Source organism: Phaenicophaeus curvirostris, chromosome 4 (genome assembly GCF_032191515.1).
Source record: "Phaenicophaeus curvirostris isolate KB17595 chromosome 4, BPBGC_Pcur_1.0, whole genome shotgun sequence".
Lineage (NCBI taxonomy): Eukaryota > Metazoa > Chordata > Aves > Cuculiformes > Cuculidae > Phaenicophaeus > Phaenicophaeus curvirostris.
Window position 1 is genome coordinate 68387248 of NC_091395.1, and position 24848 is coordinate 68412095.

The 24848-nt window shown below is 39.9% G+C and overlaps 2 protein-coding genes across 4 annotated transcripts in view; both read right to left on the reverse strand.

Moving 5' to 3' along the window:
• Positions 1-5321, reverse strand: part of HTT (huntingtin) — an 84651-nt gene extending 79330 nt beyond the window's left edge. For both annotated transcript variants that reach the window (XM_069856422.1, XM_069856421.1), the window contains exon 1: positions 5133-5321. In XM_069856422.1, the coding sequence (XP_069712523.1) occupies positions 5133-5233 (101 nt within the window). In that variant the 5' untranslated portion in view covers positions 5234-5321. The remainder of the gene's footprint in view (positions 1-5132) is intronic.
• A 2946-nt stretch (positions 5322-8267) lies between these two features.
• GRK4 (G protein-coupled receptor kinase 4) overlaps positions 8268-24848 on the reverse strand; it is a 43313-nt gene continuing 26732 nt past the window's right edge. The window contains exons 10-16 of one of the 2 annotated variants that reach the window (XM_069856424.1): positions 22617-22654; positions 18625-18714; positions 17875-18083; positions 16922-17059; positions 16197-16334; positions 14602-14724; positions 8268-13123 (exon numbers count right to left, since the gene is read on the reverse strand). In XM_069856424.1, coding sequence (XP_069712525.1) covers positions 13070-13123; positions 14602-14724; positions 16197-16334; positions 16922-17059; positions 17875-18083; positions 18625-18714; positions 22617-22654 — 790 coding nt within the window. In that variant the 3' untranslated portion in view covers positions 8268-13069. Of the gene's footprint in view, positions 13124-14601; positions 14725-16196; positions 16335-16913; positions 17060-17874; positions 18084-18624; positions 18715-22616; positions 22655-24848 lie in introns of those variants that run through there. The other variant, XR_011337385.1, reaches the window with a different exon arrangement.

Here is a 24848-nt window from a genome sequence, read left to right on the forward strand (position 1 = left end):
CAGACTTCTGTAAACAAGAGACCCCAACTAACACTGAATCTACCACCTCAGTGAAATAATTACCTTAAAAAATTAAAAAAGGCATGACTAGAGAAAATGCAATATGAAAACTTAGAAAGAATGCATATAGGTAACAAGCTACCATTTAAACTGAAATAACAGTTGTACCCCTAGTACTCAGTATTTCATCAGCTATTTGGTTATTTAACTTACAAAAAAACAGCCTTTGAAGGAATGAAAGAAAAGGTGGAAGACAAACTCTTAACGTACATTATGTGGGCACACACATTTCCTGTGTCTACAGAGGGAAAGGGATAATGGAACAGTATCCAGAGACAGAACACATGAGGTTTTCTTTAAAAAAAAAAAAACACAAGCCAAGAGAAAAAGAAAAAAGCTCTATTCAGAAGTATTATAAAGTCCTCAAGCAGACTGCTGACAAGCATACCTGGTGGACAACAGCAGCATCAAATATTTACTAGAAGAGAGCTGAAGTAGAAAGCACCATGTGTAAGGTCATTTCAGTTTGAGGAAGAACACAAGGTGCGAGATATAAGAAGTAGCAGTCACCTACAGAAGAGCTTTGTCTCACAGGCAGTGGAGTTTAAACTGCATGCTTCTACAGACAATCTCTTGCCAAGAAAATTAATAAACAATATAAGAGAACCAGCAAGACCAGACAATTTTGCATTCTGAGTCCTGATGAGCCAGCTTCAAAGGGATGCTGCTCACTGATGCTAATATTTATAATGCCTTGGAATTCAGGATAAGTAAAAAAAGTACAGAAGCTCTAAAACTGAACCAGCATTAAGAAAAAGGTCCAAGACAAATTATTTGAAATTAAGCTTGAGAACATCAATGGGAAACTCATTAATAATAAAATGAAATAGGTGTGGATCAAGAAATAAACCAAGCCTAAATATGGCGGACACCTTACACTATGTCTAGTAGCGCAGACAATGAAGAGTCAAATGGACTAGAAAAGATCTAACACAATCTAGAAACAATAACTCAAAAAAACCAGCTGGGAACTACCACTAACAAGCAGGGCAGTAGGTATTATCCACACAGTCCACGTGCTCTTCAAATAAGCAAAAGAAAATCATGATACCTCTGCATATAGCACTGATGAAACCAACCTACGATCACAGCTTCAGCCAAACACAAAAAAAAAATCCAGAAAAATCCATAAGTAGAGAAAAACGTTTATTGCTGGAGAGCACTTGGGCTCTTGCAGCACCTTTTGCTGTAAAGTTAATGGCTAGACTCAAATGTAAGAAAAAAAAAACCAAGAATAGGGCACAATTAAAAACAATTGCAATAATTAACTACTAGAACAAGCTCATAAGATAAAAGGTAAAGAACGCTAAATATTTTTCCAGAAGAAACATTAGCAAGTCATTCTCTGATTGCTAATAGGTAAAAATTAATAAAATGTAAAACATAGGATGCTGTGTGACAGTCCATCTGCTTTTTAGTATCACTGAGTTTTTACGTCGAACTAACCAAATTAAGTTAGTGGGAGCTCTGTAATCCAAAGCAAAACACCCAACTCCAAACAAAAATTAAGAGTCTGAAAAAGCTAAAAATTGACACAGAAGAAAACAAGGTGCCTTGGCAGATATAATGATGTAAAGTGTAAAGATGCAGTGTGACGACAGAGAGCACAACCTAAATTTTCACAGAAGGGAAAAAAAAGGCAAGAGATAAGAGGGGGGCCCAGAAATGGATGTCTGGTCATAATGCATAACATAGAATCATAGAATCACCAGGTTGGAAGAGACCCACCACATCATCGAGTCCAACCATTCCCACCAATCTCTAAACCATGCCTCTCAGTACCTCATCCACCCGTGCCTTAAACATCTCCAGGGAAGGCGAGTCAACCACCTCCCTGGGCAGACCGTTCCATTGCCTAATGCCCCTTTTCAGTGAAGAATTTTCTCCTTATGTCGAGCCTGAACCTCCCCTGGCAGAGCTTGAGGCCATTCCCTCTTGTCCTGTCCCCTGTCCCTTGGAAGAAGAGGCCAGCACCCTCCTCTCCACAACCTCCTTTCAGGTAGTTACAGAGAGCAATGAGGACTCCCCTCAGCCTCCTCTTCTCAAGGCTAAACAACCCCAGCTCTCTCAGCCGCTCCTCGTAAGACTTGTTCTCCAGCCCCTTCACCAGCTTGTCACTCTTCTCTGGACTCGTTCCAGAGCCTCAACATCCTTCTTGTGGTGACGGGCCCAGAACTGAACACAGGATTCGAGGAGCGGTCTCACCAGTGCCGAGTACAGAGGGAGAATAACCTCCCTGGACCTGCTGGTCACGCCATTTCTGATACAGGCCAAGATGAAACATAACACGTTATTACTGCTGATTAAAATACCTCAAAAGAGAAAAAGATCTTAAATTCTTGGTAAGAACCTGAATTCAATTAACATTTCATTAAAGAAAGAAAACCCAGGATATCGGTTTTATCAGGAGTTCAGAAGTCATTGTCTTACAATAAAGTTAAGAAAAACTTCAAAACATGTAGTGCAAGCAATTAAGTCTTCGCTACCTCAACCTGTGATCTTAAAACATTTCATAGCAGGAGACAGACAGTCCTCAGTAGGACTCATTCACTAACCAGATGGAAAATACTCAACTTCTACTAAAAATACTCAGAAGGCCATTTTTGCCTGCTCTCATGGGGAAGACATATTTTCTTAATTATTACTTTTAATCATGTAGAGGTAATGTTGTGTTGTTGTAAATTAAGGTAGCTCATTTTGGGAGAAAAAAGAAAAGTAAGGGTGGGCAGTTAAGTTTTACTTTTATTGTAACAAAGACTAACATCACCTGTAGTAATGAGATTACCCTAACTCGAGGAATGATAGCTTCTCACTTGTCCAATTTAGTTAAGAGGACAACTGTGAACTAACAGACAATGTCAAATAGATATCTAGTGAAACAGTTAAAGACCAAACCAGTAGCATTTATACTATGACATTCAATAATTAATTTATTCTTTCATTACTGACAGGTAAGCTTGCATCCTTTTACAACAATACACAGAGAGAATCACAGGAAACTACCACAAAGAAGTACAAAATATTTAAGTACTGTTTCTACACAGTCACAATGAAGATGAACACCTCTTTCCAACACAAGAAAAACACTAAGAAACACTTTTCAGTCCTCTATAAACAAAGAAAAAAAACAAAATATGCAGACAGTACTGTGAATTACACTCAGGATGTCACCTGGTATTTTACTGAAACTTCAGGAAACTTCAGCAAAGACTGCCACAATATCTTTTCATAGGCTTTTACAAGGCTTAGTGCTACTACGGAATTTGTACAGCTCCTAGGGCCTGCAACACCATCAGCTTTCAGAAAACATACAGCCTATTTTTAAACACACAGCAAAGTAAACAAGGACAATTACAACCCCAATGTTTTAATGTTTTGAGTAGAGGATGCCTAAATTCTGGTCCCCAAACCAAATTACTAGCACAAAATTAGTCCTTGTAGACCAGTAAGGCATCTAAAAAGAAGTAGCTCGTGAACAAGAATATTTTTGCATCTTCTATGCCCTAAAAGTGTGAAAATACACGGAGATTGTTTAAGACAACACTCTGCAAACAGTATGACGATAATTTAGTTGGCATCCATATCAGAACGTACTTGTGGGAGCAGGTGGCCAAGAGCCCTGCTCCACTGCTCAGTATCCTCTGCCAAAGCACTACAAAACTGCCAATTTAGAAGGCTAGTCCTCAGCCTTTCTGCTTCTCGTCTCCTCAACAGCTGGAGAAAAAGCAATAGCGTGACTCATCTCCTAAACACATTAGTGTCTTTTCACCTGCTCAATGAAAGGTATTTTTAGAGGATGCAAATGCAACAGGCAGCTCTGTGGTACTGAACAGTCCCTTGTTCTTACCCTCCAGAAATACCTCCCGACCGGGAAACCTGAACAACACATGGATGGAATACATTTGTCCCTAGCGTTACAGAAAGCAAAGGGGTATTAGAAATATTTAAACTAATTCCTCTTAGGTCTCTGTAGAGTAAACGACAGCACAAGACTTAAAAAGAAATTTCTCATGAGCAACTACCCACATACCCCTCCCTTGCCCCTAAAGATGTACCAGAGCTCATACTTTAATTTTGTGAGGCTCAGTACTTACACCTTCTTTCTAGCAGTGTATTAGAAGATAAGGTTTTCGTTCCTGAAACCAGCCTACAACAGCCATAGAGCATTCCTATCTCTCCCATTCATTACCCATACTACTGGATTTCCACGTGTGTTTACACAGAAAGTTACTCCTATAAACTCAAATTACGAGCAGACGACACTACCAGACACCTCGGCAGGAGCAGCCCCTGTCGGGACAGCGAAACCCCCCAGGACTGATTCCCCGAGCTGTAGCGGCTCCGGCACGACCGGGGCGGGAGGGTCTCCCAGCTCGGGGCTGGGGCGGCTCCCTCCCCCTTCACCCAGGGCAGGAGGGGCTCCCCTTTTCCCCTCCCCACAGCTTTTCTCCCTCTTCCAGTTCTGGAATCCTCAACATAAGAAGGAGATGGAGCTGTTGGAAGAGGTCCAAAGGACTATGAAGATGATCAGAGGGCTGGAGCACCTCCTATGCGAGGACAGGCTGAGAGAGCTGGGGCTGTTCAGCCTGGAGAAGAGAAGGCGCTGAGAAGACCTTATAGCGACCTTCCAGCACCTGAAGGGGCTACAGGAAAGCTGGGGAGGTACTGTTCTCACGAGCTTTTAGTGATAGGACCAGGGGCAATGGGTATAAACTGGAGAGGGGCAGATTTAGACTGGGCATAAGGAGGAATTTCTTCACCATGAGAGCGGTGAGGCACCGGCACAGGTTGCCCAGGGAAGCTGTGGCTACCCCGTCCCTGGAGGTGTTCAGGGCCAGGTTGGATGGGGCCTTGGGCAGCCTGATCGGGCGGGAGGTGTCCCTGCCCATGGCAGGGGGGCTGGAACTGGATGAGCTCTAATGTCCCTTCCAACCCAAACTATTCTATGATTTCTCCTCCCTTCCCCTCCCTCCCTCCCTCTCTCTTTCCCCCCTCCTCCTCTCCCCCGTCTTCTCCCCTACGGGACGCGGCCGCGACGCTCTGGAAGCGGTGGCGGCCCCGGAGTGACTCACGGTCTCTGGAGCGGCTCCTCGGGGATGGCGGCCGGGCCCTGCTGCTGCTGGAAGGACCGCAGCGACTCGAAAGCCTTCATAAGCTTCTCCATCGTGGCCATGTCCACGCCGACGGCACCGACTCCGAACTCCTCCCCGCCCTCTCACGGGAGCCCGCCTTCCTCCTCGCGGGCCCGACTCTCCTCGCCCTCCTTCTTCTTCCTCCTCCTCCGCCCGCGGGAGTCGCTCGTCGCCGCTCACCCGGCCCGTCACTGCGGCAGCGGCGGGGGCGGCGCCCTCAGGGGCCCCGCCGCCATCTTGGGTCCGTCCCGTCAGCCCCCGCGCCACCGCCCCGCCCCCCTCCGCGAGAGGCCCCGCCCACCCCGCCGTGCTACCCCGCCCCCGTATCACGTGCCCGCTCCGTACGCACGCACAGGCACGCGGGCGGGGCGGGGCCGCGCGGAGAGCGACGAGGCCCTCATCCACTCAGGCGGGCCCCGTCCCTTCCCGAGCGCTGGGTCCTAGAGCCCGCCGGCCCGCTGCTCGGCGGCGTCCTCTGCCGGGGAGGAGGCGGCGAGGGACCGAGCCCGGAGGGGCGAAAACGGCCCGTGGAGGGGACGCCGCACACCCCGGCGGCTCTGGAGGGGGCAGGGCTGCGCCACCGCTCCTCGAGCCCCGGGAGGGCGATGGCAGAGAGAACACCGTGGCGCCCCAGCTCCCGCTGTGAGCCCCGCGGGGTCCATCGCCCGCACCTCGAGGACGGAGAAGGGCAGCAGCTTCCTCGCTCCCGTTCCCAGCAAGGCCGCACGGCACCCAGGAAGATTGTGCCTGAACGTAAGGGAACACGGCAACGGGACAGCTGGCAACACAGCCCCCCGCCTTTCCACGCTCCTCGGGCGAGGCTGGAGTTGCTTTACCAGACGAGTTTTTGCACATTAAAAGCACACGTGGAAGATACGAGACAGGATACAGTATTTAAATAACTGGTTTTATGATTAAGCACCTAATTTTTAAAAATCAACAGTACTGCGATCTTTCCCATCCCCACCACCGACTTTAATGGATGGAGTTGCTGATAAAAACCAGCAATTCACCTTGTGTCTCAAACGCGTGAAATAGCTGTTTCACATTTCCGTGGCTGGAACCTCTTGGAACTTTTAAGAAGGAATTCTGCGTAGTGACTTCATACACGACTGTTCGTGCTAGCAGGGATAGACAAAAGAAGCAAAGCTCAGATCTTCAGAGTCAGCCCAACAAAAGTCATGGCAGAATCTTGTCAAATATTCAGTAACACACGGCTCTGCCAGTTAACTTTGTTAACGTGCTATCTAAAGACACACCACCTGAACCATTCCTCTGGAAGTAAACCTATCTGCAGTACCAAAAGCAATTCCATTCAGCACAGAGCCTCTACTTCATTATAAATGTAACAAAATGTGAGATTTTAAGGTAAAAAGAATATTGTCCCTGAGTATATTATAATGAAGGCTGCAGAGAGTTTCCTCTGGAACATATGGATGATCATGAATTTTTTATTTAGCAAATGATACATTAAAAAAAAGATTACTGCAGCTAGAATGCTGCATGCACCGTGTCATAATCACATGTGCCACTCCATGCTCTGAAAGACACTTCAGTACGTTAAAAAGAGCACAAGCTCTTTATCAAAGATTAAACAAGCCACCAACCAAGTCAGCCTTTGCAGACCTCTTTTGAAGCTTTAGAGCAAGATGCGTGCCAGGCTGACTCACCGGCAGGCGTGCCAGGGCGATGCCTGCCCACAAGCACACTCCCTCTTTGTTCTCCTGGTCTTTCTGAACTACACTGGCAGTGAAGCACTTTGGGTCATTAACCGTGAGCTGATGTAACTGGAAGAGGACTCGGGGGTATCAGATCTTCCTCTGGCATGTTACCTTATCATTAGGTTCTCCCAATTCAAATTTACTGACCCACAGTTTTGCACGTATCACACCACTGATCCTGTGCAAACAGCAGCCCCACACACAGCTGTACTGCCAAAAAGAAAGTGATGTAAAATTGGCAAGGGGGAAGAAACAGCAAGCAGGGTTAGAGAACAGGTGCTTTTGTAAAGCCATCAAGCAGGGTTAGAGAACAGGTGCTTTTGTAAAGCCATCATCACCACAAAGAAAAATAAAGACACCATCTCAATGGAGTAACAGTGAACACTTAAAAGGTTGTACGTAATTTAGCAGATGACAATAAATTTATCTCAGTGACTAGGAGAGAAGAAAAAAGAAGGAACATGCTTTTACCTTGTCTATAAAACAGACATCGTGAATGTGGAAAGGTCTCTTAACACAGGCTACCAAGGCATAGGTTACCTCTTGATTCAAAGTTTTGAAGAACAGGTTGGACAAGCACATTCAAGAATAGGTTTCACTCTGTCCCAATATCATACTTAGGCCAGCACTTCCATATTTCCACAAACAATAATCCAACAGCCTGCATGAGACTGCTGGCCCACATAGTTCAATACAGGCACCGCCAATCTACAATATGCTACAGCACACTTATATCATTGTTGAAGTAACTTGATTTAAAGCTGTTTTTTATCGTAATCGAGTGCTTACCCCTTCAACTCAGGTCAGAAAAACAGAGTGAAATCCTTTCCATAAGCAGGGCAAAGTGTTGAAAATACAAACAGCCTACTGTTGAAAAACATTTTATATTAAAAACCACAAATACTAATATCTAAAAAACTAATATCAAGGTATAAATGCTCCCAAAAAGAGTGAAGTGGTTAGTTTCCTTTGTTGAGACTACAAAATTTGATGTGCATGTGATGACAAGCAGAGTCATAGCTCCTCATGACCAATCTTGCATTCATATTGAAAGCGTTATCACAGTAAACGTGTTAATGAGAAACTGCCCGTCCTGATAATTCTGCCTTTTCACACAAAAATTTATGTAAAAATCAAGATCCAGACCATGAGATAAGGTATCAACTGAGCAGACAGAACAGAGCTAGTGCACTTTTCCCTGGATCTGACAGTAAAGAACTTACACAGTATGTAATACACATATGCTGAGTCAACAAATTGCAGATTTTTTTAAAATTACACTTTTTCCTTTTATCTAGCCCAGCTACCATGATAGACATGGTAAATAAATCCCATTAGACAGTTATGCGTGTGGTTGAGATACACGGCAGTACTTTATTTCAGGAATAACAATGCTAGAACATCCAGCAAAACAGCTCGTACAAGAACAGTTCAGTGGTTTGGAGATAGCAGAATTAACACATCACATTTAGCAGTACGGGGAAGGAGTTCTGGTGTTTTGGACACGTGGAACATGAGAAAAAGTTATGTACATCTCATGAGCAAAACTTAAGTTACATCCTAAGAACAATTATGAAATAAAAAAAGAACTGTACATTCAGCAGAAGAGGCATCATCACCACCAAAATGACCCAGGCAGGTAGTTAAAATCAAAGTAAATAGCAAGTTAGTTTAAAGATGCTTTCTCTTGTTCTTTCTTGGGGTTTGGGTTTTTTTTTTCTTTTTACTTTATCTCAGCCTTTTAAGTACTTACTAAAGAGAAATATTTTCTGAAAATCTATACAATGTTAAGGGGAATGAGAAAATATGCTAAATATATCCATGTAGGACTTAGATGAAGGGGACAATTCCAATGTTACATGAGTATAATACTAAACTGTAAACCAAAGCAAAATAATATTACTTCTGTTGACTTAATTTCAGTAACTTGTAAACAGCTACTCTGTACAAATGGCAATGAGAAATTTCTTACATCCTATTTTTCAAAAAAATGGAAGTGCACTCTAAAAATGTCTTTTTAGTTGTTTTAATAGCTTCTGTAAGTTATTTCTCAGACAATTTTATTCTGAGATGGAAGTAATTGTCTTTCATAATCAAACACTTTCAGATCTACTGTTTTAAGAATGACTTGGGGGAAAAAAGAAACTTCTATTAAAGGCTAAAATTTGTCAATAGCACTCTCTGTCGCAGAAATACCACAGTTTTTTTCCTATTTATTATTTCACAGTAATTATTCTTTCAACCAAGACTGTTCTGTGATTCTTATAACTCAGAAACATAACACCATCTTGATAATAAACATTGTATCTCTGGGGAAAAAAAGAAAGCTGACAATTCTTTTTTATGGAAAGGGAACAACCCTGAGGCATGAAGGTTCTATTCTGTTGGTCACAACATTCAAAAACATTAAGAAAGCCTATGCAATACTGAATTTTTTTTTCCTGAATTTTGAGCTAAATACATAGTTTAATGAGGTATGCATAAGCAGACATTAAGGCTTTGATACACAAATTCTTGGAAACAGAAGCCACAGAAAAGGAGGGTTGATTCATGCAAGTAACTCCACACAATTCCCGAGATCTTTCCATATTTTGCACCAGTAGAACAATGCAGTTGGGTTCTTTGATCATCTCACTGCTATTAAAGCCTTTTAACAAATGGATCTAGAACCTGAACTCATGGAAGTATAATGAAGTCAGACTGAATAGCAAGAATTTACTTTGGCTTTTTTTGTTTAAAATAAAAAAAAACTTCAGGGAAATAAAAGGCCACATAATGAGTATAGACAACCTGCTGCCTTCCCCCTTCTTTGTCTCGGCTGTATCCTACACAAATCAAAACCAAGGTTCACACTAAGTTAATCGCACCATGATTTCGCTTTCAGGTGCTCTCCCCTCTCCCTACCTTTTCTCTGATTTCAAAATGCATCTCCAAGCTACCAATATTCCAGTTAAGACATTTAACTGATATTAGTCACCTCAGATTAAACAGTGTAATATCTGAATCTCCATGTATCATACAAGGAGAGTTATGCTGGTCCTTCCAACTTAGCAGCACAAGTCTTAGGAGGAGTGGCTGAGGGAACTAGGAGATGAGTCTGGAGCAGATGAGGCTGAAGGAAGACCTTATTGCTCTCTACAATTGCCTGAAAAGAGGTTGTAAGCAAGGTGGGTGCTGGTCTCTTATCCCAAGTAAGAAGTGTTAGGTTGAGAGGAAATGGCTTCAAGTTACATCAGGGGAGGTTTAGATTGGATATTAGGAAAAATTTCTTTACTTAAAGAGTGGTGAAGCATTAGACCAGGCTGCCCAGGGAAGGGGTGGAGTCACTAGCCTGGAGGTGTTCAAAAAGCAAGTAGATGTGGCACTTTGGGACATGGTTTGGTAGGCACAGCGGTGTTGGGCTGACGGTTGATCTTCATCTTAAAAGGTCCTTTCAACTGTAATGATTCTATATTCCTAACCAAAAAGGGAGAAATTTAGAGCAGAAAAATGCTATTTTCAGCCAGGGGGTGGGGAAGGAGAAATGAGACACATCCCACAAAAAAAAAACCCAAACCAACACAGTTTAGGTCCTAACCCTGCAAACATGTAATTACTCAAAACAAATTCAACAGTATTATTCAGAACATCAGAAAAAACTTGCAACATTAAACTAAATAAAGCTTCATAGAAATGAACAAATCCTCCACTTTTTTTTTCATGGTTGGAATTACTTGTCCAAAGAAGTGGATGTATAAATAACCACTTTTTTGGAACTTCCCTTTTCTCTTCATCTAGCTTTATTTCTTTACAGATCACCGGAGAATAAGCGTTAAAACTCAGCACTCCAATCCAGAATAGTTAATTTTATTTATTTATTTTTGTTAAAGTTAAAATCCCTTCCCCTCCAACATGCAGAGAAAATTTGAAATACATGATAGACTTTGATAATTTTTTTTTTATTTGATAAAGCCAATTTGTGTATTTTCTTCATAAAAATTACTCAGCTAGTGTCTATGGTATTCTTGCCCAAATTTCAAGTTGCTGTAAGCAGGCATTTAAAACAAGACTATCACCCTATACATCCAGTTTTAATACAGTCACCTTTGCCTCAGAACAGCAAACCTAAAGATCTTAAAAAATTAAACCCCTTAATCAGAGAGACACAATCACTTCTCCAACCAGGTCAGTATTTCTAAAACACTTCTGTTACTTCCCTATTTCTCCATTCCTATCTCTCTGGAGTTCTGCTATTGTGGTACATAACACAGAGTCAGGTCAGACCATGCCAGCTCATGGTCTCACACTTAATGGTTCCAGCCAACACCCTTACTTCAGATAGTTCTCTCTCTGTCAAGGCTCCCATCCCTTCGCTATTGCATCAGACTACCTTCCAGTAATTCATTCAAACACTCACTCTGCCAAATATTCCCTTCTGTACTTTCTACAGCAGTCATTCGGCTGTTTTAGAAATCAGGAAAAATGCACCAAAACCATAGGAAATGGGTCTTGTTTCTCATTTCTGTGGCTCAGTAGCCAAGAGGAATAATTTCAGAAAGACACCAGCTCAGCCCCAGTAGGATTCTGTAACACACTGGTTTTCCAACCATCTTCAAATTCTAACCCATTTAAACATTCGTCACTAAGGACAAAATACTGTGAATTACAACCTGGTGATAGGCTCAAGTATCAAATGTATTTCATGAGTTTCTCAGAAGCAGCATAAGTTTCTTTCAGTGAGCCTGCCGAACACAAACAGAAATCTATTTGAGGTAGAGGGATATTCAGTTGTTCTGTGTGTGTAAAATGTGTGGTCTGGTTGGCGCCCTAGAGATTCCACGGTCAGCGGAGACAATTCTTCTAAATACAGAACAAAATATGTAACAGAAGTCACGTCTCTAAGAGCACTCCATTTGAGTCCCTAACTCAAATTTTGAAAACAGAAGAGGCTTTTAGTGAAATACGTTCCCTAAATTCTCATACACGGATTAGTAGTTTTAACAGAAGCTTTACAAAACAGTAAGAAAGTCTGGCATACTTTGAGTCCAGAAAAATGGAAGATTGACAAGCTTTCAAGCAACTGCAAACAGTTTTCCTAATGAACATCAGGTAACCGTAACTAAAACATCAAAACTAGCTGCACATCTGCATCAAACTATCATTAAACGTAGGTTTTGATGTTTAAGTTTTTAAAGGTTATAAGGAAAGGTTATTTACATAATTATATTTGATACTTAACGCTACCTGTCCTTCCCTCAGTGGCAGTGGTCACTGTCAACCCTACAAAACTGTGTATGACAACATAATAAGCAGAGAAGGGGTTAGTAAAAAGAGCCCATGCTTTGTTCTTTAACCCATTATAGAACTATAACATCTTATATGGAGTTGTAAACAATTTCATTTACAGAAAACAATTAAAAGGTGTCCCCACAGGTAAAAAGAAATCCTTTCATTAAAGACTAAGAAGTACTCAAAAAATAGTTATAGCAAAGTTTTAGCATAGGTCTACTTGCGTGGTTCATACCAATGAACTGTATGGAGAGGATGTGTAAGATGTGTATAAAAGGAGAAGAATGGGCTAATACAGTTTGTTACAGGATTAAGCTAAATGTTCAGAATTCTGTAAATATAGAAATACAGAAAGACATTCAACAGAGCCAGATAGTAAGGAGCAATTCATAATAACTGGCTACAGTGCACTGAATTCCTTTTTCCTTAGCAGTTGTTTGCGAGATCCATTAGCTAATGGCATTGCCATGCTGCTGGCTAATACCAGAATTATGAAATTTATCAGTACAGCAATTTTACTGTTCAGAAAACTGCTAATGAAGACCCTGATGAACAAAAAGCTTTTAACCAGGAACATACAAAGCTAATTTGCATTGATGCCATAGATATTATCTCTGTGCTTTAAAATCCTTGTAGTATTTCTAGATTCATTCCACTGGAAAAAAAATAATCAAGATAAATCAAATGCATACAGAAACACACTCACTCGAATAGCACTCATTGCTTTTTGTACAATTAAGCTTTAGTGAAAATATACATCTTAAAACAAATGAAGTACAAATGTACAAAAATCGTTGAACTCAGATAAAAAATATATATAATACACTTTGCTACAGAGATATAAAACATTAATAGTTTGCTCATCCTTTCTGATGAGAGTAAAATGATTTAAAGTCTGGAGGATTCCTGCTCATCATCACTGCAATCAGATTTAAAGCAGACCTGCAAAAGAATACAATGAGACAATTCAGCTGCAGAACTGACACTATTGTTCATTTGTGTGTTTTATGGGGCACAGAAAGGCTGGGGCAGTAGGAATGGCTCCTTTTCCAGCACATTTTACTCCACACTAACTAAATGCTTTGGGAATATCAAAGGAAACCACAACCCAACCCCAAATATCAGGTCACGTAAGTTTCATATAACCTTAAAATCTTTCCTCTTCTAACTTCATAAGACAATTAACTACAGACTTATTTCAAAACCAACTGAAGGCCCTCAAGCCATCTTAATTTTTTTAGGGCTCTTTCTCAATTCTATGAACCATATTTTGGGACAGCATAAACCCTGCTGATTCAGCTCAAAAACACTACTGCAAGACACAAGCTTTAAACTTCAGCTCTGCGAGATTATCGGTACACTTAACCGTTCCTTCTATTCCATTACTGTAAGTGGACGGAAAAGTGAATTTGAAAAGGTGAACTAAAAATGACAGTACTATTATACATTCCATCAGCGTTGTACCATTTTAGAGAAATGAATGATCAGCTGACGACAAAAAAAAAAAAATTCATCATGCAATTTTAATACATGGCCCTGTTGTGGCTACTTAATATGCTCCTAGCAATTTTAAAATTCCATTTCTGCTTGAAAGCAAAAGTAATTTTTGCAGAAGTGTTCTATCCTGGAATATACTTATAGTTCTCAAGATAATTCCACTCTAAGTGCAGGCATACTGAGCAAGCAGAATTGTGTACGTCTTCAACTGAAAATCTTTAATCTATTAACAAGCAGAATACGCCACGTGTCTTTAGGCAGGAAGTACTCAATCCATATATGTTTAAATGCTTACTAAAGTGTACAAATTGTGCGTAAGAAAAGTCTATGCATTATCAGAAGCTATGTAAACACACAATATGTTGTTGTTTTGGTAAAGGCATTAAACTTCTTAAGATACTTTAACATTTGTTTTGTGACACTTCTTCACATTCATTCAAGGGATATTTTCACTCTTTTGCTTAACACACTAGAATGATTCATTGGGAGCCCAGCTTTGTAAAGGAACAAGTCCTAGAAGTAGCATTGCTCCAACACACTTCTGAGTTCAGTCAATTTTATTTAAGATTTTAAAGAGGGGGCCCTCAGTTCTCTCTGAGATCATCTCCCCAGAAGTTTTTATAAAAATTGGCAAAACACATAAGGAGCAAGACCCAAATTAATATCTTCAGCACAGCTGGTAGCAGCACACACTACCTGTTCCCCAGGTAACAGCTAGAGGAATACAGAAGGGTAAGGGAGTTAAAACTCTTAAGAGTTACAAGGCTTGCTACAGTTTCTGAAATGCAGTGAAGGGGTAAAGCCATAATAAACCAGTATACAGTGAACAACTTGTTTTTCCTATCCCAAAATAATGTAAAAAATTGAATGGCTGTTAAGTTTTTACTTGTATTTTTCTTACAAAAGAAAAGAAATAACCTTACCTCTCCACTAAAAAGTCTGTGAAAGAAGCCTCTCTTGGGTTTAGGAGACCTCTCTCTCTCTGGTGACACAGTACCATCAGTTTCATATGCATTGATATCTTCAAAGCATCCTGTTTCAATCATCTTTGAAGTACAGGAAATATAAATGAAATATCCATACAAACCTCTCAAACATGTCTCATCTATTTACTTTGGCTGGGTACTCCTAACAACTCAACAACTTTATCAGCCAAACTAAACCCTTTGCAGAGCTCCATGAAGGAAGGCACAAAGTCTACATTAACCCTCCTGTGCATCCAGTGAACTAAACAATAGGAACAAGAGCACCATCATGCAGGTAAGTACTCAGATGCTCCCATGATATAGTAAGGCATTTCTCCTGCCAATTATGCAATAAGCAGAAGGGTTTAGAAACAGAAATTGGTTTTCCTTTCATCTATTCTGCTAATTTCAGAACAGTCTGGTGTAACAAATGTAATCTCTCTGTATCATGGACTGAACTTTATTAATAAACATAACATTGAGTAGGAGAAACAATTTTTCTATGTAGAATACTAGTACCTGCATAGTATTAGGGGGAATACTATTTTACAAAGAGGACAAATTGCACTCCTAGAAAAATTTCCTGTGCTTTGTTACAACACTGGTTCCCCCCCGCCTTTCACCAACAGTCTAAGGCTCATTCCTTATTAGTGAAGACTTTCTGCATCAAATCACACCTTTCATTTGTAATGAAATGCAAAAAACGGCAAAAGGAAAAAAAAGGAAATGTACTTTTTTCCTCTAACTTGTTCAGTAATCCTCATCTTTTGTGTTCAAGCTAAAAAAAAATTTTAAAAATCATACTGGGGAAAAAAACTACAGTAGTAGAATTCAAGACAATAGTAATATCAGAAAGTTATGAACATCTCGAAAGAGAGGGGCAGCATCCAATACAAAACCTACAATTTTAGATAATTATTACTAAGTGCTCTTCCTGAAATAATAAGAAGGATATAAATTTCCTACCTACTGAACGAACTGCATGCAGAGGTAGAAAAATTCTAGCTTTCTACGCAGAATACTACAATACTTATTCCCTAGGCAGGTGAAAAAGCTTTAAGAGAAAGTCTGACTCGACTGATGTTGAACTGTCAGTTTTGAAACCTTAGAAAAGGTGAGTCTGCAGTTCTGTATTACTACATCATTTGCATACTCTACTGACACACAGGCATGATATCCAAACAGCCTGCACAGCACTATTTGCTTTGGACTACTTTGAATACCATTCTATCCCCTTCCCAGGAACAGCAATATTGAATAACATGATACAGAAACAAGGAAAATACAGCCACGCTGATGCTCAATATTGTTCTGTAGGCTGTATCTATGACAAGATACCATATTCAGTTTATGCAAACTTACCACAGATCTTAATACTAGTATTAACTTTCTTTGTGAGATGTAAAGAAGTTTCTGCTTTAGACTGCTTTCCTGACAGGCTTCAGAAAGAAAAGTTTTTCCCAAAACATGAACAACTTGCTAAAAATCGTTACTTATTAAATCTTCTGTGTTGTTGAGATAACGGAAATAATCTTTTATGAAATATACAATACCTCATTTTGCCAAGGGATTGAGACACAGCCTGTAACAAACTTGGAATAAAAGTCATCATCTGTAGTATCCAGGTTCACTCCTTTTACTGTTGAGAACTGCTCTATGTCCAGGACATCTTTGCAATACACGGCACGTGGCTGGAGTACAATACAAGATTGCTTCATTAAGGTTTTGGGTTTAAGGGGGTGGGGTTTTGGAGGGGTGCGTGTGTTTTTTTCTAGATGAGCAAAGGGGGAGCGAAATGTCTCCAATTTTATATTTCACATTGCTGATCACCAAATTACACTGTACTACAAAAAAACTTAAGTCTTGTGTCAGAAGACACCTCAACAAGTCTATTCATCCTGCAAGAAACAGAAAACAAACACCGCAACCAGGAACAGCATGCACCTTCTCTGGATTTCTTAATGGCCATCATAATTTGCTCACCTTCTGTCACTCTACTTTTAACTCCAGAGTTGAAAGCTAATTTTCATTTTTTTCAGCATCTGAGCTAGTGAAGTAGACTTCTAAGGGCTAAGAAATCAACTACAAAGATCCCTAAAGCAATACCAGTATTGTAAATTGTTTTGTTATCTCAGATGAAAAGCCACAAAACAATTAGCCATCAACAGCATTCTCTGCTAATTTAACTGACTTCAAAGGTTTCATACGATGGCTGACATAGAATTATGTTAGTTCTTGCCTTTTTAAGATACTAATCAAATCTGTCTCACCTACTTACATCTGGCAAGAACGGAGGTTCTAACATGTTAGCTTCCAGCCTCTTGAAGTTAATATTCTTGAAGATAGGATGTTGCTTTACAGTAGCAGCTCCACCTTCAGTGCAACCCAGTCGTTCTTCTGGATTTTTAGCAAGTAACTGCAAAGATACGGAAAAAACGCTGATCCAGTAATATAATCCCACAATGAAAAAAAAAAATAAAATCTGTATGTGTCTTTCCATAAGTTTATTTTGTTACTTGGCTTTTCATTAGATCAAATGTATCATGGTTTCAAAATGAACTCGAAATCCAAACTACAACATTCTGGGAGCAAAAAGATTTTCAGCAGACAAAAGACTACTTGAAAGCAGACCCTTTGAAGATTATACCCTAAGCCATATGAAAATATTTTAATTGACACCATGCTAAATAGACTTTACGGGACAGACTTTGCAGTACACTTCACTTTCAGGAAATGCAGACTTCTTTTCCAGTGGGCTTAAGTAACGCACTTATTCTGTATAAACTAGTAAAGAAAACTTTTGAAGCTTTCTGCATAGATGAGCTTCTTACTAAATTTAAGAACATGCAAGATAATAAAAAAGCTGTTGTCTCGTACAGACTCTTTTAGGCAAGGGAACTAGTACATTACTCTGCCATTTCTCCCCGTACAGTATCAAAGTTGAGCATGCTATTGTACTCCATCTATAATTACATGTGATCCAAGGAGTACTGGACCTTTTCATTGATGTGATGAAAAATTAATTTATACAGCCTTCCTTTGTCTTGAAAAAAAAGTTCTGAATTCTCAAAATTTGATAACCAAACAATTCATGGACAAACTTCCATCTGAACCAAAGAAAGATTTAAGAACTCCAGCTGAGGAAAATTTTCAATAGAAGACGTTAAAGTAGTTCATCTCTTAAAAAGGATTAGAAATTTAATTTTCAGACCTCTACGTCTCTTCACTCACCATCCTGCAGATGGATTTTGCCTCCTCTGAGAACTTGTCTGAATACGTTTCCCGGTCTTCCCTTACTCTCCGGTCAATCTCATCCCGTTTGACTCTTTCCTTATGTTTCCTGAATGGAGACTGTCCTTCAATCATTTCATAAATCAAGCACCCAAGACCCCACCAATCCGGGCTGAATGTATATTTCTCGTTTTTGAGCACTTCTGGAGCTACAAGAGAAAAACAAATAAGCCCCCACGACAATTAATTCTAAATTAGCTAATTAAATATTGAAAAACTCTCAGGCATTCTTTTGGCTCTGTGCAGAGATCTTTGTGTAACTCCTCTGTACTTTGAAGAAATGCTGATTTCTACAGTGAGAGCTCTTTATATCCAAGAAAAGCACTTATGTTCTTTAACACTTAAGATCAGTATCATTTACAGACTACAAATGAACTCTTTCCAAAGCATGAAAAGAAACCTGTTGTCACAGTAATTCATCTGCTAACCTGTGACCCTAAATATCTTTGAGCATCAGAAAAAAATCAGGCATTTTCTTAAAGTTCTACCTAAAGCTGGAATTTCCAGAGTCAAGTTTTCAAGTTTATGGCTTATAATTGACTACTAACATCTACCACTGTATAACCTTTCTTCCCACAAAATGTCTAGTAACTAATCCAAAATGATTATAGTTCTTTGGCCAAGTCATTCATATATTCATAGATGCAAATACTCTGGTAAAACATAGCTAGCAAAGGATACTTTACATACCCATGTAACCAACAGTCCCAACCCGTCCTCGGACCGTTTCTCCTTCTGGAATCTGTACTGCTAATCCAAGATCTGAAATTCTGATATGTCCTATTGATGTTAAAATAAATGATACATAGTGAGCAAATAATAAAATATCACCACTTTTAAAATGATTAAAAAAATTCTGAAGCATATCTCATCAAAAAAGCCACCCTAAATCACCAAAGCATTCATATGCTCACAGCACTAAGGTTACTTAAGTTAACTAGAAAGGAGCGATTTATCATTATTCAACCCTCCCTTAAGTAAAGGAAGAAAGGCATGGATCAAATTGATTTCCTGAAGATCATATGAAGTAAATTGCTGTTAAGCACCCTAATTCCTAGCTTTAGCATAGGCTGCTACTCTAGGACAAACAGAAATGATGACTGCTCATTTCAAATTCTGTACCAATGCAGAAGGCATTTGTATTTTTCCATTCTGTATTCCCACCACAAACACTTAGCTTCCTGACTTCCTAACAAAACATCAGAGCTTGCTCCATTTATTCCCAATATGAGAAATCTGTAGCCTGTAGTGAGACTACAGGCTTTCCTCTAACAAAAAGCACCCTAGTAATGCTAACCATGAGTAAATGGAAGGGCTTTTCCCACTCCTACTCCAAAAGGTAGTGTCCAAGCCGTAGCCTACTTCAAATTATTTCTATTGTAACATGTTAGTTCAGTATCAGGACTTCCCTTTCTCACAAATCAGCCTAATGTAGATAACTTCAGGTTTTGTTTCACTTGATAAGCTGAACTTCTGAAGTTAACTATTTCTGCTATTATGCATGGCATTTACACTAATATCTATTAATGTAGAAGTAATCTTGGGGAAGACTACATTTTGTCATGAACAACACTACTCAGATGGGGAAATAGTCTAAGAAAGGCAATGGGAGTAAGTCCATCCCATGGACAGATGTATTTTTTTGCTGGACAGACTCATGAGTAAATAATTCAAGACAATTGAAGGCAAGAAATGTATTCTAATGCTTCTAGTTTAAAAATCACAGAATCATAGAATAGTTTGGGTTGGAAGGAATCCTAAAGATCATCTAGTTTCAATCCCCCTGCCATGGGCAGGGACATCCCACTAGATCAGGCTGCCCAAGGCCCCATCCAACCTGGCCTTGAACACCTCCAGGGATGGGGCAGCCACAACTTCCCTGGGCAACCTGTGCCAGGGCCTCACCACTCTCACAGTAAAGAAATTCTTCCTTTTATCAAGTCTAAATCTGCCTCTCTCCAGTTTATACCCATTCCCTCCCTGTCCTATCACCATAAGCCTTTACAAATAGACCCTCTCCAGCATTCTTGTAGGCCCCTTTCAGGTAGTGGAAGGTTGCTATATGATATCCTCAGAGCCATCTCTTCTCCAGGCTGAATAAGCCAAGCTCTCTCAGCCTGTCCTCAGAGGTAATCATAGAATCATAGAATCAGAATAACCAAGTTGGAAGAGACCCACCGGATCATCGAGTCCAACCATTCCTATCAAACACTAAACCATGCCCCTTAGCACCTCGTCCACCCGTGCCTTAAACACCTCCAGGGAAGGAGAGTCAACCACCTCCCTGGGCAGCCTGTTCCAGTGCCCAATGACCCTTTCTGTGAAAAATTTTTTCCTCATGTCCAGCCTAAATCTCCTCTGGCAGAGTTTGAGGCCATTCCCTCTTGTCCTGTCCCCTGTCACTTGGGAGAAGAAGCCAGCACCCTCCTCTCTACAACCTCCTTTCAGGTAGTTGTAGAGAGCAATGAGGTCTCCCCTCAGCCTCCTCTTCTCCAGGCTAAACAACCCCAGCTCTCTCAGTCGTTCCTCATAAGGCCTCCAGCCCTCAGATCATCTTTGTAGCCCTCCTCCGGACCCATTCCAACAGCTCCATGTCCTTCTGACGTTGAGGGTTCCAGAACTGGAAACAATACTCCTAATGAGGTCTCACAAGAGAGGAATAGAAGGGCAGAATCACCTCCCTTGTCTGCTGGCCACGCTTCTTTTGATGCAGCCCAGGACACGGTTGGCCTTCTGGGCTGTAAGCGCGTATTGCCAGCTCATGTTGAGCTTCTCATTGACCAGCATCCCCAAGTCCTTCTCTGCAGAGCAGCTCTCAATCACATCATCCCCCATCATGTACTGAAATTGGGGATTGCCCCAACCCAGCTGTAGGCCCTTGCACTTGGCCTTGTTGAACTTCACAAGGTTCGCACAGGCCCACATTGATAGGAACGGTTGGACTCAATGATCCAGTGGGTCTTTTCCAACCTAGTGATTCTATGATTCTATGAATCTCCAGCCCTTCCAGGTCCCTCTGGATGACATCTCATCCTTCCAGTGTGAGAAATACACCACTCAGCTTAATGTCATCAATAAAAAATACATCACATACTTTCTTTATAAAAATATAAAAGGCTAGACAGAAGAAAAGATAAGTAGATTTTCAACTCAATTTTAAAACAAAATTTTGTAGTCATCTGTAGTAGAAAGATTCAGAGGGTTAAAAACCGAAACAATATAAAAACCCCACATTTGTTTCTAATACTGGATATAAGGACAGGGACACTGTCATTTACAGGAACATAACAGATTCACAGAATAGTTCAGGCTGCAAGGGACTTCTGAAGGTCTCTAGTACAACCCTCCAAGCAAGCAGTCAGCCAGCCCTGAATGTTCAAGGCTTTTTACATTCTTGTCTAGAAAGCATCCAAGAGCAGAGGCTGCATCACCAGCTCCAATGCCCAAGTGCCCTTTGTGTGCATATACTCTGTCATTCAAAAACCTCTACAGCATCAGTATTAGTTGAAAGCATTTTCATGTCTTATTTATACGTGATAGATAATCAAGGGGTAGGACGAGAGTGGAGAAGGTCAAGTGCCTCTCTATATACTAGTTGGAAAAAAACCTAAATGCTCATGAGCAGCAAATGCTATTTTAAATACATTCACATGCTGTTCTGTTCCCTGACATCTGATGAACCCATTTTTGAAGTACAGGATCTGAGTTCCCGAAGTGATTTTCCAATTAGTCCCCTCTGCTTTCTGGAACAAGATCAGAGTATCCCTTGCAGAAAGAAAGCATTCCACTGCAGTCCTGCAAGGCCACATTTTTCCTCAAAGCAGCCTTCAGCTTTTGCAAGACACTGCTGGGGAGAAAAATTAAAGAATGCATTTGATGTCTAGCAAAGCTTTAGCTATTTGAAAGTAACTTCTCCCAAGCATCACCTTCTTAGAAATTTATAAGTCAGAACATGCTGACTTGAAAAAAAACCCCATTGCACTAATAACTTCAAAACCAGCATTTCCTTAACTAAAATACTCAACAATTACAGGAACAAACTGGTAATATTTTTCTACAGCTTAGAAAATGGTAATTGCTGCACATAGTCCACAGTAAATTCAAATTATTCTGATAAATTTCATACAATGTCATTAAAGAAAATTAATTTGGATTTTGAAAAATGAAATACTACAAACATTTCTTTATATGGTTTGTACTTCCTTCATTCCTCCCAGCCACATACGCATCAGTGACCATCAGACCAGTTCTAGTTGAAGTGTTAAAACAGAGATGCTTCAGATTTCTTTTCTTCATTATTGCTTAATTATAGTTTATTAAGTAAAATTCTGGCCCCACGTCTAAGAAATCACATTTCCACAGTCAAAGAAAAGAGAGAAGAAATCCATACAAAAGTTTCAGCCACCTTAAATCAAGGGAAGGGATGGGAGGAAGGAGGAACAAAAAAGGAAAAGTAGCTATATGAAGGTGGGAAATTGACCCCTCAAAAATTGTTAATGTTGTCCCCTAAAAATCCAGTATTTTCCTCTACTTTCTGAAAAACAAGGGCAGTTTTTTCTTCACTAATTAAATTTAACATTTGTCAGTTAGGTCCCTTTTATTATGAAGAAATCCCTTTGTTACCTGGCACAGTATTAGATTTGTAATTCGCTATTTCAAAATTAATTTTAACATTTACTTACCACAGTCATCAAGAAGTATATTCTCAGGCTTCAAGTCTCTACAAATTAAACAGAATAGAAATGTGAATTATACAAAGGCAAAATTATTAGCCATCATCAAGCGTAGCTGAGGCAATATCAGACTTCTTGGTTCTGATCACAGCAATTTTTCCATTTTCCACCTTTCTATAAAAAAAAGGTTGTGAAACTGAGGACCTATAATAGAAATAGTTTAGCCACAGAACTCTCAAACTCTATTTATTCCCACTCTGTAATCCTTTTTTATTAACAACAGCAATTAATACTTCCCAGTTGAGAAACTTTCTCTATACAACACTGAGATCAAAATATGAAGAACCACCATTTACACCCAAAACTATGCTCATAAGCGAAAGACATTTCTCCTGAGAGCATCAGCCATGTAACTCCACAACAGAACAACAGATCAGTGCTTGCTGCAGTTTGATGCTGACCTCTTGCTATATTCAACCCCAGGGTGTCAAAATATCAATGAAGAGTAACATTCCCAAGACTAAGCATAGTCTTAATATCATTGATTCAAACTTCATTCCTTTTATTTGGACATGCAGCTTCTAAAGCTTACTTGAAACTTGTATCTAGTTAGGATTCTTCATATTCAACTTCATAAGAGACTACTACCTTGCTGCAAATATCAGTTTCTCATGAAACATTTTTTTGGCTAATGCATTGCTAGCAAGAGTCAAGAAATAGCAAAAGGGCAATAATTCAATGTGGTGGCATCTTACACATTCTTACTTTAAGAACAAAAGAAGAAACCCAATGGTATACTCGAATTTTCCCTCTCCTTCAAGGAAAATTTGGAGAACCATCGAAGCTGAACAAAGAGCTGTTCAGAGGTTACTTCTAGGATTTATCCTCTAGCAGATTCTGTTGAGAACATATACATAAAACGTATACTTCTTGATGTATTTCACAATATATATTCTATATTATGTGGGCTGCAATTAGACATATTCTACCATAAATACCATAAGGCCAAAAACAGACAAGCAAAATTCAGTACTTGGGTAAAGATTCAGCTATTAATAGAAATTATTAAAAAAAATATTTACGAGTCTATATACAGTTCTGACAAGAACAGTTAGTCATATACAAGCAGAAAAGACTGAATAATGTAAAAGAAGCAATTTTAAGAAAAACGACTCCATAAAGTACATTGAGAATTAGAAAAATATACACACAGTTGTTAACAAAGAAATCTGTTTGCCTTTTCTTTCCAAATATTGATAAATGGATGCTCTGAAATATGTGTATTCAGGTTAAAGTTTCATTATTTCATGAGATTAACTGTATAAAGTCAGCAAGAAACTTTCCTCCGTGGAAAGGACCACCTAGACTTCTCCTTGATAGTCCTCACAACAGTTACAATATGATTACAATACCAGATAAACCAGGAGATATCAGAAAAAAAAAAAACAAACCACATGAAAACCCAACCCCCCCCCAACCAAACGATTATCAAAAAAAAAAAGAAAATTCAGGTCAAACTATATATGAACACATATACTTTAAAGCATGCAATATGTGCTCAGCTTAGCTCAAGTAAATAAGTTCTCAAGAGTTCCATCTTCAAGAAGGCTGATTAAAGCCTAATCTAAAACATAATAGCTACTAGCAACACCTGCGGCTTAATAGAAGCTAATACTGTTCTGACATGGTTTTGGTCCATCAATAGTAAAACTTGTTTCTAGCCAAAATTCCAGCACTCTGATGCTACCAGTTTCTAGGCCTAACAGTTTGCAAAGAGGTCAGCTTTCGGAAGTATTCAAGTATCAATTCTAGCCCTAAGATGCTAGCTTTGGAGTACCAGCCTTCTCCCTCTTCCCTTCCTCCATCACGACAGAAGTCAAAAGTCTCAAGTTTCTGTTGGAATACACAGATGCTGGCTCACAATGCAATTCTAGCAACACAGGCAGCAATTTTGCCACAGGATGTAGAGAAAGGCTGGAGGACTTCAAAGCCCACATTAAAAAGAGTTAAGTAAGATTTATTAATTTATTTTCAAGTGGACAAAACAAGCACTGGCCTATTTTTGCTACAGTTTTCTTGAGGAGTGGGCTAACTCCTGCTGGAGAATATAACCCTTTATCAAGGAGTGCAATGGTAGGATGAGTGGTAATAGTTTTAAGCTGAAAGAGGGGAGACTTAGATCAAACATTAGGAAGAAATTTTTTTCCTGTGAGGGTGGTGAGGCACTGGAACAGGCTGCCC